Source organism: Camarhynchus parvulus, chromosome 5 (assembly GCF_901933205.1).
Source record: "Camarhynchus parvulus chromosome 5, STF_HiC, whole genome shotgun sequence".
Taxonomy (NCBI): Eukaryota; Metazoa; Chordata; class Aves; order Passeriformes; family Thraupidae; genus Camarhynchus; species Camarhynchus parvulus.
This window is the reverse complement of record NC_044575.1, coordinates 2,417,097-2,435,571: the sequence shown is the minus strand read 5'-3', so window position 1 is coordinate 2,435,571 and position 18,475 is coordinate 2,417,097. Positions and strand designations below refer to the sequence as shown.

The 18,475-nt window shown below is 45.3% G+C and overlaps 1 protein-coding gene and 1 long non-coding RNA gene across 2 annotated transcripts in view; one reads left to right on the top strand and one right to left on the bottom strand.

Moving 5' to 3' along the window:
• QSER1 (glutamine and serine rich 1) overlaps positions 1–12,208 on the bottom strand; it is a 43,575-nt gene extending 31,367 nt beyond the window's left edge. The window contains 1 exon segment of the mRNA XM_030948869.1: positions 11,991–12,208. Coding sequence (XP_030804729.1) covers positions 11,991–12,106 — 116 coding nt within the window. The 5' untranslated portion in view covers positions 12,107–12,208.
• A 103-nt stretch (positions 12,209–12,311) lies between these two features.
• LOC115904053 lies at positions 12,312–14,595 on the top strand. The gene is made up of 2 exons (XR_004060761.1): positions 12,312–12,472; positions 13,610–14,595. It is a non-coding gene; the product is annotated as an uncharacterized LOC115904053 (long non-coding RNA).
• The last annotated feature ends 3,880 nt before the right edge of the window (positions 14,596–18,475 follow it).

Genomic DNA, 18,475 nt, shown 5'->3' with positions numbered 1-18,475 from the left:
TACAGCTCATCAGTTTTTAAGGTTGATTGATTATTTTGATTTGGTGCTTTCTGGGGGGGTTGTTTGGGTTATGTTTAGTTTAGTAACAGCAATCATTCAAGTGCTAGGGAAACTCACAATGCTTACATGGAGAGCAGACCAGAGGGTGCAATCCCTTGTTCTTAGGCACTCACAGAAAGGAAAACTGCTACAGAAACCCCCAGATTAAATCCCAGAGCACTTTCAGAGCTGTGTGAAAGTGAACCTGGACACCTCCAAGACAAGTGGGTGCACAGGGAACTCCTGGCTCCAGGAGACCCCAGAGGTGCTGCCAGCACCCTGAGAAGGGAACTCAGTGCCCCAGCACAAGTCTGAGACCAAAACAACCAAGCCCAAATAACAGAAGTCACCAAGCCAGCACGCACACAAGGCATCAGATTTGAGGCAGAGCAGAAATTTGATCTCATTTTTGCCTTACTGAAAACAAGAGCTCCTGTGAGAAGATGGCTCGGCACAGCCCCCTTCTAATGAAATCACCACAAAGGAGATTAAAAAGAACAGTGATACTGGCAAGAAAATACCTTTAAAATCACACTTTGCATTTTATCTTACTTGAGATATATGTGAAATAGAGGAAATATCACTCAAACTTCCCTCTCTATCCCAAGCTCAGACACTTGGCAAAGGAGGCTCTCTCCAACCAGCTATTCAGCTGTGCTATAGCAAATTCCACTCAGAGACAGAAAGCAAAGCCATAAAACTGACAAATGCACTCTTAAACATTAAAAATGTCATCCAAAAGATAAGATACAGAAACTGACACACAGCTTACATCTCTTTTTGCCCACTGTATTTGAGTTTAGATGTGTAAAATGCAGTTCCAGGTTGTATTACCTGCTGGCAAGTACCTGGTTAGGATTAATACTTAATAGCTTTAATATTAGATATTAGAATATACAGTATATATAGAATAGATATGATAATATATAATTAGAATAATAGCTTTAATATTAGTTACTGTGTTTATTACTTTCCTTAAATACTTCTCTTTGTTATTTTGCCTTTACTCAGCATCTCCTGGAGAAAGAATGGAAGACCATTACTTGAGAATTTCACTTGAATTTAATACAGATGAAATGGAGGGTAGATGGCCCTTCAGCTGCTCACTGTAACAGCAAGAGTTCCCTGTTTGCTACAGTCAAGCTAGAATGTAATTCAGCACCCAGGGGTTCTGCAGCTCAGAATAAAATCAAAATTTAAAAGCAATGTAACAGGTAGATTACTTCAATCCAGAAATAGGTTTAATCTTGTATTTTAAAAAAGCCATGACCCTAGGAAGCAGACGAGGGAGCTGCCGAGGAAGAAAGTTCAATACCATTAGTAACACCAAGTCACTCCTGTCCAACACACTTATGGAAGCTTAAAAGCACAGAAAGCCTGTAAAAACAACAGAAAACAGAAATGGAGAATGTCTCAATAATTAATTCCAATGGAACACAAATGCCTTCTCAGCCCAGAAACTCATTTCAGTACAAAATATTTTTAAAATGTATACAATATGTGATTTTTCACTTCTATTTCTCAGCCACAGACATACTGGAGGGAGGGGGAAGACAGTGCAAACACAAACTTGGGCTGAAGCCTGAAAATGTTGGCAGATTCAAGAAAACTAGGAAACCGGCCTACTCCGTGCATCTAATTCCCTTGATCCTCTCATTAGATTATACAAGACAAATCTTACCATCATATCTGCACCAAGAGAAAGAATATTTAACAATCCAGCTGCAGTGTCCAAGTGTCCTGGGGTGACTATGATGCTGAATTGTATCCCCATTCGTCTGTTTAGCCCAGAAATCAGTTTTGTGCCTTTAAACCTAGAGCTGAGAGTGAAAGGGGGGAGAAGGAAAAGGGGTGGATTTTTTTTGCAGCTGTATTTAAAAACACAGAGATGGTCTGCACACAGATTTGCCCCACACTACAAGAAACAAAAGAAAGAAAAATTGCTACTTTAAAAATAAAGTCCACTGCTGAAAAATCAAAAGAAAATCATCTCAAACTAATACCTCAAGGCACATAATGCATTCTTTTAAGAACAGCGTACGTCTTTAGCGTTTGCCTAGCCTGTTCTTCTATTATAGCAAGAAAAGATAGATATTGATATTTTTAAGTATTCTTCAAGGTAGATACTTTTGGAAAGATGGAAAATACAGAATGAGACTGCAGTACTGAGGGAAGTCAGTAAAGCACAGAGGAGCAGCATTTTACTGATAAGCTCCACTGTCTGTTGGTTATGGCACATTCTCCCTTTTAATGCAATTACACACTACATACCCAGTATAGAATATATCCCATCCTAACACACCAAAGGCAATCAACCCTCCACTCTTTCATTAAAAATGAAGCTATAATGTTAATTTTCCCCTTCAACTCAAAGGCAGAGCCACCAAGAGCATGGCTGAGACTGCCACAATGTGGGCCAGGGATTGCCTGGAGGTACTTGTGAGAGGAAACTCTCATTACTTCCTCGCTTTCTAGGAGCAGAGATAAGGAGCTTCTAAGAAATTGATTTTGAGGTAGAAAACTCCATGCAGGGAGCTGCCTCAATAAGCAAAAGTTCACACTGTTCCTGTGATTCTTCGCCTGAATATATTTCACCTCTTAAGGAAATAAAGAGATTTTATGACACAAAAGGTCCATTTCCCTTTTATTCCCATGTTAATGTGTCTGAACTCCTTATGCTTGATCCTTTTAAAAATGAAAAACAGGAAAGCCAAAATAATTTTACTGGGACTTCAATACCTGAGTGCAAGTGCTGGCTTGTCTGATTAAGTAACCTGCAGAGTTCTTAACAACAAAGACAATATAATTCTGTTTTAAAAAAAATCAGTTAAACTCTGTCTTGAAAATATGTATGTGAAAACTAATATTCAGATAAAAACGAGCTATTTATAAACTTCAACTTCAATTACTACTAAGTGACTGGACAAACTACTTTATGTCATTTTTTAATGCATGCAACCTAAACCAGCTTTCTTTATGAGGTTATTTATGGCTGAAATGCAGTACATATAACAATTTTTTTTTTTTTTTTTAATCAGAACTGGTAAATTTGGAACCACTTCTTTGGCTTTGACAAAAAAAACTTTGTAACTTAACCAAAACAGAAACTCTGCAGCTTACAAAAAAGAAACTAAAATTAAACTACTCAACAATGTCAGTCTAAAGCTCCTGATGCATGTTTGAAGATTTCAAGGTCTGGAAAGGAGCTTTCAGTGCTTTCCTGCTCTGAATATTCCAGACTAACTTTGATGTCCTTATTAAGACAGTATCATTTATACAGGTACTGTAACACATTCCTCCCAATTTGCATTATAATGCAGTGTCAGAAATAATTTTAAGGCATTTGTTTGGCAAGCAGTGCTTTGGGGATTGATACATCTTCTCTGACAGCTTCTACTCAATCAGTGCCTGCAGAAACAGGAGTCCCATTATGGCCTGTGTAGCTTCCACCACTCTAAGATCTGCAATCTTATTTTCTTGCCTTTTGAGACACTGGATTATTTTGCCACTACATTTATTTATCTTCTTCTCTTATCTTCCCTCTGTGAAAGAACTTTTGCTTTAACCAGCATAAAGAGAATAGCTGTGATTTTTAAAATTATAAGCACTTCTCTCCTAGAGTTTTACTTACAATTTCAAAAGATTTTTGTAACAGACAGTAATGGAAATCTAACACTTTTTCGCTGATATGTGATGCTATTCTGTTGCCAAAAGTGTACTTGGGGCATATTCAAAACTCTTCTCTAGATCATTCCAGTACTAATGGTTGAACACACAGCATAATCCTCTCTATTACAGCTGAGGTACACACAAAAAAGATTCCATTACTTTTAATAACAAAATTTTATTTCAAAATATAAAAATCAGCCGAGTGTTATCTCAAGATGTGGGTTAGCCACATCAGAGCCTTAATAAAATCACAATTCATTTTACCTATTGAAATACTTTTCAACCCTCATCCTCCCAGTTATCACAGCACTGTATTTTGTGGCAAGTTTGAGCCTTACCTTTAGGGTGCTACAGGAATACCTGATATCCCATTTCTTACTAAGGCCTTTATTTTCCATTTCTATGGAAAGGATGATGCTGAAGCTGAGCTTTTCATCACAGAAAGAGGTAAGAAGTGCAGATACATGTGTGCTGTACACTGACAGAGCTATCTTATGCTGTCAGTGGGTTTCCTCCATCACCAAACCTGGAAGCACTTTCCAGTTCCACAACCCCTGGAATACCCTGTGCTTCAGTCTAGGGAAAGCCAGGCACAAGGAATAATCCCTCTGATTTACAGCCCTCACCACTGAGTCTCCAGGACTGAAAAAGGCAGTTTCTCCAGGTTTTGTGCAGCTAAAATGCACCCCTGTGAAGAGCAGTGGTCTCACGGCCCACAGCCCCTGGCATAGCATGGGGCAGCTGCTCAGGGACCACATCTGAGATCACACATCCTGCCACCCTACAGCCACAAGTTCAGGGCCATTAGATGGGCTCCAAGCCTCCCAGCACTTCCACATGTCCAGCACAGTGTTTTTTCCACATCCCACAGCACACTACAAGGGCTAAGCAGCTCATATGAGCTCCTTCAGACTCATAACAAGAGGTATCCCTTTGACTAACACCACTTCCATCCCAATTTAGGAGGCGTGCCCAGGAAAGATCTAACATGTTAACAACACAGTTCGTCATAAAACACAGCAGCAAAGAGTCCTTTACATTAAAGGAAGCACCACAGGGTGTTATTAACCAAGTTTATAAGGAAAATTAGCACAGCTCTTGAATTTAACTCTTATACCTCTTCACAAATGCTCTCCTCATCCTAGAACTGGTTTAAATTTACATTTTTAACCTTACAAAGGGGATCCTGGCTATCATTCCATTTGCCACAAGTCACTATTTAGCTGAAAATACCAGATGAACCCAGTTGCTTGTGAATGCTTCAACCAGAAAAGATGCATTGTTCCAAACTGCAGAAATACAGTTACAGCTACATGGCATTTACTTTGAGATAGGAAAAACTACACTATATTAAACAAATTCATTGAATATGCCCCTGATACTGATCTGAGCTTTCATTATGATCATGTCTAAACAATACCAAGTATTAATCCAGACCAAAACAGCATACACACATGAACTAAAAAAATATCCTTTCATTGGTGAAAAAACCTGTATTCTCTTAAAAACAAGAACAAAAGGGAGTTTTTTGAAGGGGAAAAGATGAAAATCCCATCTCTCTCCAGTGGTGCTGACTATCAGCAAACTGCAGCTCACCAGTGCCAGCAGCTGAAGGCAGTTAGCACATGGCTGTGTTCAGACTAGGGAGGAGTTGGCTTTCTACAATCACTCTTTGCACAGCAAATGAACAAATGTTCAGATTCAAGAAAAACTTATTAGAAATCCTGTTCTTGGCAGACTCAGCAGAACATCATGAAATGGGCCGAGCATGGGGATTGAAGGATTATTCACTGTCTAGCACTGGAATTTTTGACACGAAGAGGAGAGAAAGTAAACAGGATGTGGTGTGAAACACCAAGCTGCCATATTTCTGAGAGGGATTTCCTGGGCAAGAAAAAGGGCAGCATGGAAGGTGCCCCACAGGCTGGTACACTCAGCCTGGCCCAGGCTGTGACCCTTTGTCTGGCACGTTCTGGATGACCAAAAGCTCTCAGAACAGCTTGCCAGACATCTGGAATGCTAAATGAAGGACTGGAGCCCTCCAACTCTTCTCCCACAACGCTGCCAGCTGAAAAAAGAGGGATATCTCCAATGAAATCTAGCTGTATGACTGCCCCAAGTAGAACTCCTGCAGGATTATTAAGGAATAAATGCTCCTTGGTATCCTGCTGTGTAAACACTATTGCTCTAAGATAAGGATGCCTAAGGGTGCCTTCTTCCTCCTGAGCATAATTGGTTGCACTTTTCCAAGTCCTAAGCAAGCAACACAGGTAGGCATGTAGAAGGAAGATGAAAAACAAGAAAAGCAATACGGGAAAGCAAAAGCTTGTCTAAACATATGTAGGTTCTTGCTGAATTGTTTTGGAATAAGAAACTTTCAAGTGTGCAGAAATCCAGGAATAAGAGCTCCCTGCTCGTTTTTGTAGCCCATCATCAGAGAGGTTCTGAGGAGGCTCTAAAGAATCTAAGTGTCCACTTAGCCCCAGGTCTGTCCAGGGCAATGAAACAAAAGAAGCCATGTAACAATGACAGAATAGCAAGCAGAAGTAAACCTAAAACCTATGAAATCTGCCCAGTGAGACAAATAAATCTAGTATTTAATAACCATGCACTCTGTCACCTCAGAAAGCATTTCTCTTTGCTTAAAAATTCAAAGAATTTTCTTTTCTCTGCCACTTGCATGGTACAGCAAGAAATGCTGTGCTGGAAAGGCTGAACTCTGCATGCTGCTCAAAGTTATTTTTGTCACAGTTAAGGCTGCTAAGGAAAGTCTGAAGTGAGACTGTTAATGTACTGCCTTTTGACTGGTTTTTGTTTTGGTTTGTCTTTTCTTTGTTTGTTTAATGCATGGAACAGGCACTCACCATGCAAAGCAACTTCTTGACATGCAAATTTGTGAAAACTTTGACAAAATACAACAAAGATATCCATGCAAAATACACCCACTCTATAAGAGCCCTAGTATTGTTTAGAATTACTATAGTTCAGGCATAGGTGCTTTTTTCCTGACAGGAACAAGGATTTTTCTAAAAGCAGCCTCCTTCCTATGACAGCTTTATGACAGAATCAGCAACTCCAAGAAAAAAAAAGGTGGGCAAAAGTACAGAAGAAACAAGGTGAAAATGTTGCTCTCTGTTGGTGTAAGGTAAACACACCTATGATGAAAGTTAACAGGATGAAAGGCAAAATACACACATGGGACTGAAACACCTTTTGCACAGGTGGTGGTATACAACCCCCCCTTCTTGCAGAACAATGCATTCTGTACCCTGTGCTGAGGATGTTGGCTCTGTGGGAAAGGGCTCCCATCTGAAATGTCATTGTAGGTGATCTGAAGACAGATCTGGCACCCAGCTAACAGACCCTTACCAAGTGCCCCTGCCAGGGAAGCAGGCAGCACAGTTTCTGTGGGATCCTCATCAAAGACAGTGACATGGCAAGACTGAGCCCATCCAAACTCTGTCCAGCACCACTGGGAAGAATCCCTAAGAAGGGCACACAGCTCTGCTCCCTGCTCCTCCCCAGGTGCCACCTCTGGCTTCCAGCCCTCCAGCACAGGTTCACCAGCACAGATATCCAGCTCAAGCCATTCACTGTTTCAACCAGGAGAGTTTTCTCATGGATTGACAAACAGGACCAGCTCCCTGCGCAGTTGCACAAACACCAAACAAAGACAAGGGAAGAGGAAGGGAGCCCCTTTCAGCAGCAGTGAGCCTGAGCAGCCAGTTCAGCCTTCTCAGGTAACTGCACCCTCACACTAAGTTTCAGCTCACTCCTTCTGCAGATAGTTCTTTATCACCATTTCTCATTGCTTGAAATCTTCCATGTAAAGCTGGCATTAAATCTCACACAGGTCAGCAGCATCTCAATCCAAGCAAGCCTTGCTGGCTCATTTTGAAACTTTAGCCAAGATTTTGCAAGATGACCACACACCTGCACCGGGGAAAAGCTATAGGACACAGAGCAAGAATGCATTCAGCTTCTGTTCAGCCAATCTTTGACCTTCCCACAGCTGTGATTTCAGTGTGTGCTGAATGCAGGTGAAAAAAAAAGAAAAAGAAAGGAAGGCCAACAAAAGCCAGCAAGTCCCTGTAAGATACCTGCACTATACATGGACTACCTGTGTTTATTTTGCATGCATAAATGTTTCAGATATAAACTACAACAGAAAATTTGGTAAGATTTTAAAAGTGACCTACCTTTTTATATGTTTTTAAAACTTATTTAATGTTTCTGTGCCTTTTAATAAAAAATTTCTAAGTATATTCCCAGATTATGAGCTTTCCTTTCAACGCTTGAAATACTACGCCATAGGGAACTTTTTGTAGAATGTGTTTAACAACAAACATTGGTTTCACCTCTCAGAACAATTTCATTTGATGAAAGAAAGTGTTCTCATCTTTTCTAAAATACTCTGCACTTACAGAGTTACTATAGCTATGCAAAACCCCATTAAAATTTAAAATTGAGCCTTAACTAAAACACAATTATCACCCAGCTGTTACAATAAGCATTAGTTTGACAGCTATGCAAAAATGAGTTTGAAAACCCATCATAACCATTTATCATAAAAGTGTAAGTCTCCCATTTATGTAACTTTGCAAATGAACTATCACAGTAACTAACTCTTCATCTTAGATTAGCTGTTATAGGCCACACTAACAATGCCAGTGCTATCTGTTGTAAAGAACCATATTGAATTAAATGACATAAAATAAAACCCCATATGCTTGAGTAGGACAGAGATGGATACAGACATAAAGGAACATCAGAGACCATGGTAATCACCATAAAATTTAAATCAACAACAAAATTATTGTGACTGACTTTTAATCACATTTGCAGATTTGAGTCTTAGAGTTGTGGTAAAAACAGAACAAGAACAGTGAGATCTTTCCACTAGTAAAAATCTTTTTTTAAATGAGTATCCCCAAGTCAGAGAAACTCAACCAGAAACCTCATCCATTATCAGGTGTCTCCACATCTCTTTCCAAGCAATTACAACAGTTTCTTACACTATTACACATCAGCTGGTTTCTGAATACTCAATAATTCCTGAGCAAGCAGCAAGTAAGCACGGCACACCTTATCTGCTATTCCACAGCTTTTGGCCAAAAGAGGGTTTAAGCACAGAGGTAGGGTTTTCTGACAGCCACAGTAAAAGGCCAAAAGTGGCAGTGCACTCCCAGAACCACCAGAAATTCCTTCAAGATGCTGACAGGCTGTCTAAGGGGTCTGGGGGTCAGGAGCATCCCCTCAGCCCCTCCTACCAGGCTGCAGCGTCCCAGTGTGCTCCCTGCTTAGGTACCAGAGTGATCCCAGTGATTCCCACCAGCTTCCATCCCAATTCACCATCTCCTATTCCATGGGAAGAGTTATGTCACAGCAGGCCTGGTAGAAATGTCCTTGTAACACTTCACCACACATTTCCTTTGAGTTGATAAGAATAGAGGCATTGCACAGACAAAACAGTGCCTGCAAGAAATAAGAAGCAGGATAAAAACCAAATGGCTGAAGTGAAGCACAGGAAGACAGGAGCAATGCTTGTAGGGAGGAGAAATCATTTTGATGAGCTGAGACTGTGAACATGGCTCTCCACACCAAGGGAGCATAACCTGCCACAACACAGCCTGCAAGAGCAGAACTATGAAATTTGAATGAAATATTGTCATCTATATCACCTAAAGGCTGAATTCTTTTCCAGCAAGTACCAGATGAACATGACACACATTTTTTAATGTAACATCAGGCTAATGCAGCTTCAGCTGTTAAGATGACTACCTGTCAACCACAATCAGAAACACCACTTTGAAAAATGCGATGTGATCTGTAACACAAGTCGAGGGCATGGACAGCATATTCCTTTACAGTACATCTATACCTTCACAATTTCCTTCCAGGCTGCTGCAAGCCTTGGCAGTGACAGCAATGACTCTTCCATCCCCGTTCCTCAGCAACTCCATCCATCCAAAGACAAGTGCTATGAGCAGTAGAGGAATCCACAAGCACCTAAAGCCCAGACTCTACTCATCCCTGCGTCCAACATGGTTCAAATCTTTAAATCTGGCCAAAGACAGGGTATATTAATTCTTATTAAAATGACATGAACCCAACGAAGCCAGTTCAGGAGAATTTCAAGCACAAAATATGATTAATGATTCAGTGTTTTCCCTGTTCTTGGTACAGTTAAAGAAAAAAGTTTAAATGTTTCAGCCAACACATTTTAAATGCATCATTTGTCACCATGTATAGAACCTGGAGATGAAATTTCAAAGACCTAAAACAAAGTTTTCTCCACATTGTTTCTTGAAGCATGGTATAAATATTGCCATATCATACAGGGATGCAGTAATACGAATTTGATTGGTATAGGCAGCAGGCAGTGATCTAATGAGCTTCTGCATGGTACTTGTCTTGGGATTTTTCTCCATGCCATTTCTCTTAAGGAATTCCCAAAATGTACATTTAAGACTGCATTAATACAGCAGCTATTAAAAAAAATCCAAGATGTGTTGTAAAACCAGGGGATTATTTTAAATATTTTTTTAAAAAATCATCAAGCAGTTGTATTTCCTGTAAAATCCAAGTAAGATCCACTTCTGCTTCTGCACTACCTATTCTTAAACGACCTGGGAAATCCAAACCATCTCCAAACAGCTGGCATGACCCTCGAGAGGTGATGAGAACAGGCAAAAGCAATACAGAAAGGACAGGTCACCGACTTCCACTGAAATCAACATGACCAAAAGCACTTCAGTGGCTATGAAGAAAAATTGGAAAGAATTATATGGAGACCTTACTTTGCCATGCAGGCAACTCCGCAGAGAAACTGGCTAAAGAGCTTCATGGGGCAAGGGTTTGGCCAAAAAGCTGCAATTCTCTGTGAAACAGGGAGTGTACAGCCTCACATGCCAGGGAGCTCCTGAGATCTTCTCACTGCTCACTGCCTTAACTGCGCCTCAAATGCAATGTGCACAATTCAGGAAGGGAAACTGACAACAACTTGGAGGAAATCTGAAAGAAATCTGGGAGAATAACTAAAGCAGCAAGAAACAAAAAACCTCTGGCAATAAACTTCAAAATATTATGTTCTTTTCATTAAGAAAAATAAGTAAGGCAAGAAATTAATTGAAATTCATAAGAATTCATACTCGACATATTTTCAGCGTTGATGAGGTTATAAACAAGGCTCAGAGGCCAGAAACTAAAGGCAGCCCTCTGCGTATCAGAAATACAATAGAAATCAGTCACTTGTATACTTTACCAAGAACCGTGCTGAATTTTGCCTCATCGGAAATTTTTAACTACACCTTCTAAAACGTAAGCTCTATTTTCAAACACAGATTGGGGGAAAAAAAAGTTCTATGGCCTGCATTATGAAGAGGTCAGACTAGATGATTGCAACAGTCCTTCTGACCTGATAATCTATTAATCTTATCAGACACGCCTGACCACTTTCAGAACCAAGTGCAAAGTCATCTATTAGCGCACCTATTTCGACGGGATATTTTTAGCCCGAGATTCTCTTTTACCTTTAAACGCCGTCGAGATGGGAACTGCAGATACATCAAGCGAGAGACATAAAAGGCAGGCGATAACGAAAATCTCACCGCCTAGAGAATACTCCTTTTAGTTGGCAGAGTTACACAATCAAAAAGCAACCCGAAGCCAATAAGATATCCTGCATTTTCCCCGCACTTCCCGGAACTTTGCAGAACTCTCCGCGGGACTGAGTCGCTCCAGACAAGTTTTGGCTGAGAGGAGGAGGCTCTGCACGCCCCGGAGCAGCGCTTTAGAGCGAAGAGGTTCGCCCGGCTCAGCGGAGCGCACACCGGCGGAGAAATGGACGGGCGCGGGGGATGCTGGCGCGGCGCGGCCGCCTCCGCCGGCCCGGTGCCCCGGCGGGCAGCATTGTTCGGCCGGGCAGCGCCGGTGCCCGCGGCCCCGCTTCCCTCCGGGAGCTGGCCAGGGACGCGTGAACTCTTGAACCCGCGCCGCAGCCCGACGCGAGCCTCCGGGGCGGAGAGACCGCCCGCCCCGCCGCCGCCAGCGCCGCGGGCCGCCGGGGGACAGCGGGGAGCCCGCGCCGCCGCCGCCCCCGCCCGCCGGGACGCGGCCTCCGCCGCCCCGCCCGGCCCGGCCCGGCCTCCCCGGGGCCGCCGGGCCCCGCTCGCCCCCGCCCTGCCCTGCCCCGCCGCCGGGGCCCCTCGGCCGCCCTCGGCCAGGCCCCCGGCGCGGCCCCCGGCCTTTCCTACCGCTGCCCCTCAGCGGACCCTCCTCACCTGGGCTTGAGGCTGCCGGCGCCGCGCTCGTAGGCCCAGGAGGCGGCGGGCGGCGCGGTGCCCGGGGCCAGGGGCTCGGCGAAGCCGGGGGTCGCGGGGTAGTTCCTGTCCATCATCGGGGCCGCGGGGGCTCCGCGGGGCCCTGCGCTTTTGAGGGCGGCGGGGACCGAGCGGGGCGGGGGGAGCGGCGCCTCATCCGGGGCGGGCAGCGCCGCGGCCCCGTGCGGCCCCCTGCGCTCCGCTCCCGCTCAGCGGCGGGCGGCGGGCGGAGCTGCGGGCGGCGGCGGGGGCTGCGCGGCCGCCGGACCCATGTCGGGCTGCGCGTTCCCAGGATGCTCCTCCCCCGCCAGCGCACTGGGGCTCACGGGCTCCGTGGCCGGGGGCAGGGAGGCCGCGGCGGAGGGGCCGCCGGGGCCGCCGCCAGCAGCGCCGGCGGGGGGAGCGGGAGCAGGAGGAGGAAGAGGAGGAGGAGGAGGAAGGAGGTCTGTGACTCGCGGACGGGCGGCCGCGGCCCGAGGGGGAAGCGCGGCGGCGGGAGCGGAGCGTGGCGGGGGGCGGTAGCCGCCACCGGGGCGGGGTGGGGGGCTGAAGGCGGGGACGGGCGGGGTGGCGGTGTCGGGTACGAGGGAGGCCGGTTCCTCGGTGAAGCGAAGCGCTGGCGCTTTGTTGGAGGAACCGGGGCGGGGCCATGTTGTTCCCGCGGAGGGGAAGCGCCGCCAGCCGCGGGCTCCGGGGCGGCCGCCGCCGCCAAGATGGAGCCCGGCAGCCGCCCCATTGTGGGGCGCTTTGCGGGGCCGCCCTCCCGGCCTGGCACCGGCACCGGGCGCTGACGCCGCTCCCCGCGCCCGGCCGCCTCCCCCCGCGGCGGGGATCGCCGAGCCAGCGCCCGCCACCGCCTCTTTATGTGTCTGTGTGTCAGAGCTTCCAAAGACTCGGGCATTCCCCATCGAGAAGTCACCGCAGGCCTGAATGGAATCGTGTGATGGGATCGCGGTGTGCTTTGGATTGGAAGGGACCTTGAAGATCATCCAGTCCGATCCCCCCTGCCATGGGCACGGGCACTTTCCACTAGATCAGGATGCTCAAGGCCCCATCCAACCGGGCCTTGAGCACTTCCAGGGATGGAGCAGCCACAATTTCTCTGGGTGTTCCAGTATCTCACTCTCTTCACAGTAAATAATCTCATTTTAATATCTAATCTAAACCTCCTTCCAGTTTAAAGCCATTGCCCCTTGTCAGTTGCCCCTTGTCCATTGCCCCTTGTCCATTGCCATATGCCCTTGTGAAAAGTCTCTTTCCAGCTTTCTTGTGTATGCCAAAAGTCAGCTAGTAAGAGAAGAGAGAGAATATCTATTTATTCTTTCTTTATTTTTATTTAGTCTAATTTTAAATGGTAAAACTTCCAGAGGACTACTTTAGCTAGGACTGGCTAAAGCAGTTTATTTTTATTTAGAGCAGCCTAAGCCACCTGCTTTGTAGATGGTAAATTCCTGCATCTTTTGCTGAATGCTTGTTAAAACAAAGAATAAGGGAGACGGGCACCATCTGCACGGAGCAGGGTAGCAGCAAAGGAGACATCAGGATGATGAGTGAACTGTGGTGTCTTGCTTTCCCTGCAGATTGAAGATAGGCAGGCCGAGATGAGCAGGAGGAATGTGCCTCAGAGGTAAAGATGAGGAACACGCTCTTGAAAAGAGGGTGACTGCACCTGAAGGCACTGCTCAGAAGAGGAAGGTGTATGCTAATGAGCGAGTAAGTCTTTTGAAGATTCACTTTGTAGCACTCCAGGCAATACTGAACCACAGACTGAAATGAATTCTGTAGTGAAATGCATTTAGAAACTTGGCTGCAGCCAATCAGATTAGATGTTAAAAAAAAAAAAGCCGCAAAAAACCTCAACATTGGAATGAAAAGACGGAGTGATCAGTATTAAACGAGAAAGAAGAAAAGCATGAGACTTCAGGAGGAAAAGCTGAGGTTCTGCTTTTCTCATGCCTAATTTCAAGAAGCAGCAGGAAGAAATGCAGCCGTGGACGTGGAGGGAAAGAAAGGTAAGTGTGAAAGTCATCAGCACTGAGGAGAGGAGCGAAGTCACCCAGAGGCCAGGGCAGAGGGTGGAGGGAGAAGCAGCAGCTCACCAGAGCCAGAAACCAGCAGAGTGAGTTTTCCTCGTGTTTGCATAAGTTAGCACCTGTGTTGCTTGCAGCTGGAGGAGCCGTGTGGGGGGTGGGAGACTTTCTCTCCCCGGGAAACGGGAGGGTTGCTGTTTTACATATGAACGAGGCCTGATGACAGAAAATTACTCCAGTTGTATGCTAATTGTGCAGCGTTTGCGCTGCTGATGCTGCTGAAAGTGCCATTTCCAGTGGGGAAGGACCCACAGTTTTTTATTTCCCTGCAGGATCTCCACTAATCGCCATTATGTTATTACACTTTGAGCACATTGCTTCCCTCAAGTGGGGCTGAGAGGAGGGTGATACATGGATCTGATATGAAGTGCCTTTTCCATCTCCTTGTAGTGTCTGGTTTTCTAGAGTGAACATGTTGCTGTGGAGTTTCTTGTCCTAAATTTGGAAGGATGTGTTAATAAATTGTAAGACTGCTAGTGTCTTGTTTGTTTGGTTTTTTTTCCTCCAGTAATGGCAACATGAACTGTAAAGAGTGCCATTGTGTTGTTTATTTCCATTACAGAACTGCTCTAAAGTGAATGTGGGGGTGGGTACCTGGCTGTAAAATCGTGTTACACGAGAAATCACAAACAAGAACCCGTCCAGATTTGCAGGCAGGGAAACACAGACAGTGCCTTCATACCACTAAATGAACCACAGACACAGTGCTTCCCTGAACATTGCTGGAGTAGATGCTTTTTTCTGGCAATCAAATAGTGAAGTTGAGTGAAACAGAATTTGTGACAGCTGTTGCTAAGTTTAATTTCTTTTACGTGGTTTTAATAGAGGTGGAGTAGACTAAAAGCTTAATCACTGATGTCCACAACCATCAGATAAAGTCAGTTTATCCAGTGATTTGCTTTTCCTGTGTATGAGATAAACCTTGTCCTGAGATCAGGCAGAGACTTCTGCAGCTTTCTCATTAAACTGACCCCTGCTGCTCATTGCTGTCCTCTGTCTAGGAAATCTTCCTAGTTTGTGCATTTTATCTTTTTGTAACAAATGGTATTTTGTAACACTTTTCTCTAAGACAACAAGAGTATGTTGAGAGTAAGTGCTTTTACAGTATCCTGGTACCCAGGAAACTTATAAGCAGCTTTTCTGAAGGATCTGTTCAGGGATAGAAAAAGTCCTTTGATAGATCATGTTAATTAGACTTTTTTTAATGTTTAGACTAAAGTGTACATATTAAAATGTATATTTAGCAGTCATGTTAGGTGTGCTAATGATTCTGAAACTTGGAATCTTGTCTTAATGAGGAATGGTTTTGTTTCAAATGCAGCTGTTACTTGCTGTTTAGGAACTGAGCTTTGGTGGGCTAAAATGCCTTCTGAGCTGTAGTGCATAACTTAGTGCCTGTAGCCAGTAGTGATATTGTACGTGCTTCTCTCTGAAGTCAAGAATTTAATATAATAAAAATATCTTGCTGAAACATAATACAATTTTTCTCTCTATTTAAGACCTAGCATCTTAAGTTGAAGCACTGTAACACAATCTGTGCAGCGTACCAGCCTGCAGCACTACTGATTTTTTTTTTGTTTCTTATTTCTTTCCCTAAACAATGAGTCTCCATTTGGAAAAAATAAATCCTTTATAGAATCAAAAATATCATTTGATAGCTAGGAGACAGATATAAGTACTTAAGGTTACACTTAAATGGGAATCATGTGCTTAAGGTCTGAGGAATGATCTCCAGCGCTGGAGCATATGCTGCTGCCTCCAGATGTGGTATGGCAGCAGGGCTGGGCTGCCTCAGCTGCTTGCAGACAACTCAAAGAAGAAAGTCCCTCCTTCCCTTCTTCACCCTCTCACTTCTAGTGATGAGCTCTGGCCACAGGGTGGGTAATGAATTCACTCCACTGGCTTCACTTTTTCACCTTTACCTTCTTCTGCCAGAGGTGATTTTTCTGTAATTTTGCTGAGCTGAGTCAACTTGCCTTCCTGAGAGCTGGCTCAGCTGTAGTGGGCAGTCAGGAGGAGATGACAGGGAAGTTTTACTTCTGATGGTGAGATGTTGTCTTGGCTGGTGGTATATTCCATATGGAAATTTCTAGAGTCCAGGAGTGCACTCTGCAGACAGTGCTGGGCTCCTCTGCCTGTGTGACACTTCAGCCAGAACCAAGCCAGCTCTGCTGCAGAACTGTGTGAGCTAATATACACTGCCCCTTCGGGAAAATTTCCTGCTTCTCTTTAAATCATTCACTGTTACACAAGGCTGAATGGCAATATTGCTTTTTGAGGTCTGGGTACATGTTTAGAGTGAACGTATACCAAATGAAATGCAGGGTCAAGCTAAGGAGTAGTTGGCAGTTTTCTGTGATTTTATCATAATTAAAGCAATATAGCAATCACAGATCCAGGGCCAAAATCATGCTCCAGTTCATGATTGGCATCAATGTATTTATTTGTAACTGATGTGTTCATTTATTAGCTTCTTTGTTGCACAGTGTGCTAGAATTATTACATATGTTACCAGAAGAAATGTAGGCCAGTGTTTGAATGTGATTGTTTTTTATATTGTATATCATAGAATCATAGAATGGCCTGGATTGGAAGGGATCTCAAACATGATCCAGTTCCAACTCCCTTGCCATGGGCAGGGACTCCTTCTGCTATCCCAGGTTGCCCAGAGCTCCATCCAACCTGGCTTTAAACACTTGCAGGGATGGGGCAGCCTGTGCCAGGGCCTCACCACTCACACAGCAAGGAATTTCCCCTAAATCTAATATAAACTACTCTTTTTCGCTGTAAAGCCTTCCCCCTTGCTCTGTCACTGCATGCCCAAGTCCCTCTGCACTGCTCTTGCAGGCTCCTTTCAGGCACTGGAGGGCCACAGCTGGCTGACCCCAAAGCCTTCTCCTCTCCAGGCTGAACAATCCCCATTCCCTCAGCCTGTCCTGGTGTGAGAGGTGCTCCATCCCTCTGACCCTGGTGCTCTGCTCTGGGCTCCCTGCAGCAGCTCCCTGTCCTTGCTGTGCTGGATGCAGAGCTCCCGCTGGGATCTCCCCTGAGGAGAGCAGAGCAGAGCAGAGGGGCAGGATCCCTTCTAACCCTGGTGCTCTGCTCTGGGCTCCCTGCAGCAGCTCCCTGTCCTTGCTGTGCTGGATGCAGAGCTCCCCCTGGGATCTCCCCCGAGCAGAGCAGAGCAGAGCAGAGGGACAGGATCCCCTCTGAGCCTGGTGCTCTGCTCTGGGCTCCCTGCAGCAGCTCCCTGTCCTTGCTGTGCTGGATGCAGAGCTCCCCCTGGGATCTCCCCCGAGCAGAGCAGAGCAGAGGGGCAGGATCCCCTCTGACCCTGGTGCTCTGCTCTGGGCTCCCTGCAGCAGCTCCCTGTCCTTGCTGTGCTGGATGCAGAGCTCCAGCTGGGATCTCCCCTGAGCAGAGCAGAGCAGAGCAGAGGGGCAGGATCCCCTCTGAGCCTGGTGCTCTGCTCTGGGCTCCCTGCAGCAGCTCCCTGTCCTTGCTGTGCTGGATGCAGAGCTCCCCCTGGGATCTCCCCTGAGCAGAGCAGAGCACAGCAGAGCAGAGGGGCAGGATCCCCTCCCCAGCTGCTCTCAGGCTGCTTTGGGTGCAGCCCAGGCTGGGATTGGCTTTCTGGGCTCCAGCTGCACACTGCTGGGCCATGCCCAGCCTCTCACCCACGTGCACCCCCAGCCCTTCTCCCCAGGGCTGCTCTGGATCTGCTCATCCCCAGCCTGGACTGGTACCAGGGGCTGCCCTGGCCCAGGGGCAGCACCAGCCTTGGCCTTGTTAAACCACAGGAGATTTCCATGGGCCACTTCTTGAGCTTGTCCAGGTCCCTCTGGATGGCATCCTGTCCTTCAGGGGTGTCACCTGCACCACTGAAAGATGGGATGTACAAGACTGGCTGTCACTGTTAGGTCAGACGTGACATAGACACAGGTGATCAGGATCCAAGAAGAAAAAGTTTTTATTTGTGTTCTCCAGCTTATATACTCTTAACAAAGCGTGATCTTAAGTAATTTGCTACATCACAATAACGTATTATATTAATTGGTGCAAAGCAATTAGCATCAATATAATTGGCAAAAGTTTTGCAGAAATTTAATAAGACATATATACACAACTACTTATGCACGTAGTCTAGCTTACAAAAATTTTCATGTATCTTTTCTGTCAAAATAGGACACAAAATAAAATGACATGCACGCTGGAACTTCCAAGGTTAAAAAGAAGGGAAGTTTATTTCCTGACTCCAACATTTATAGACTTTCAAAAGTGACAGTGGATTGGAGGATGAAAGTGCCACCTCTCCAATGACACTGGACAAACCAACAGTCCATCAAATTTTTCCTC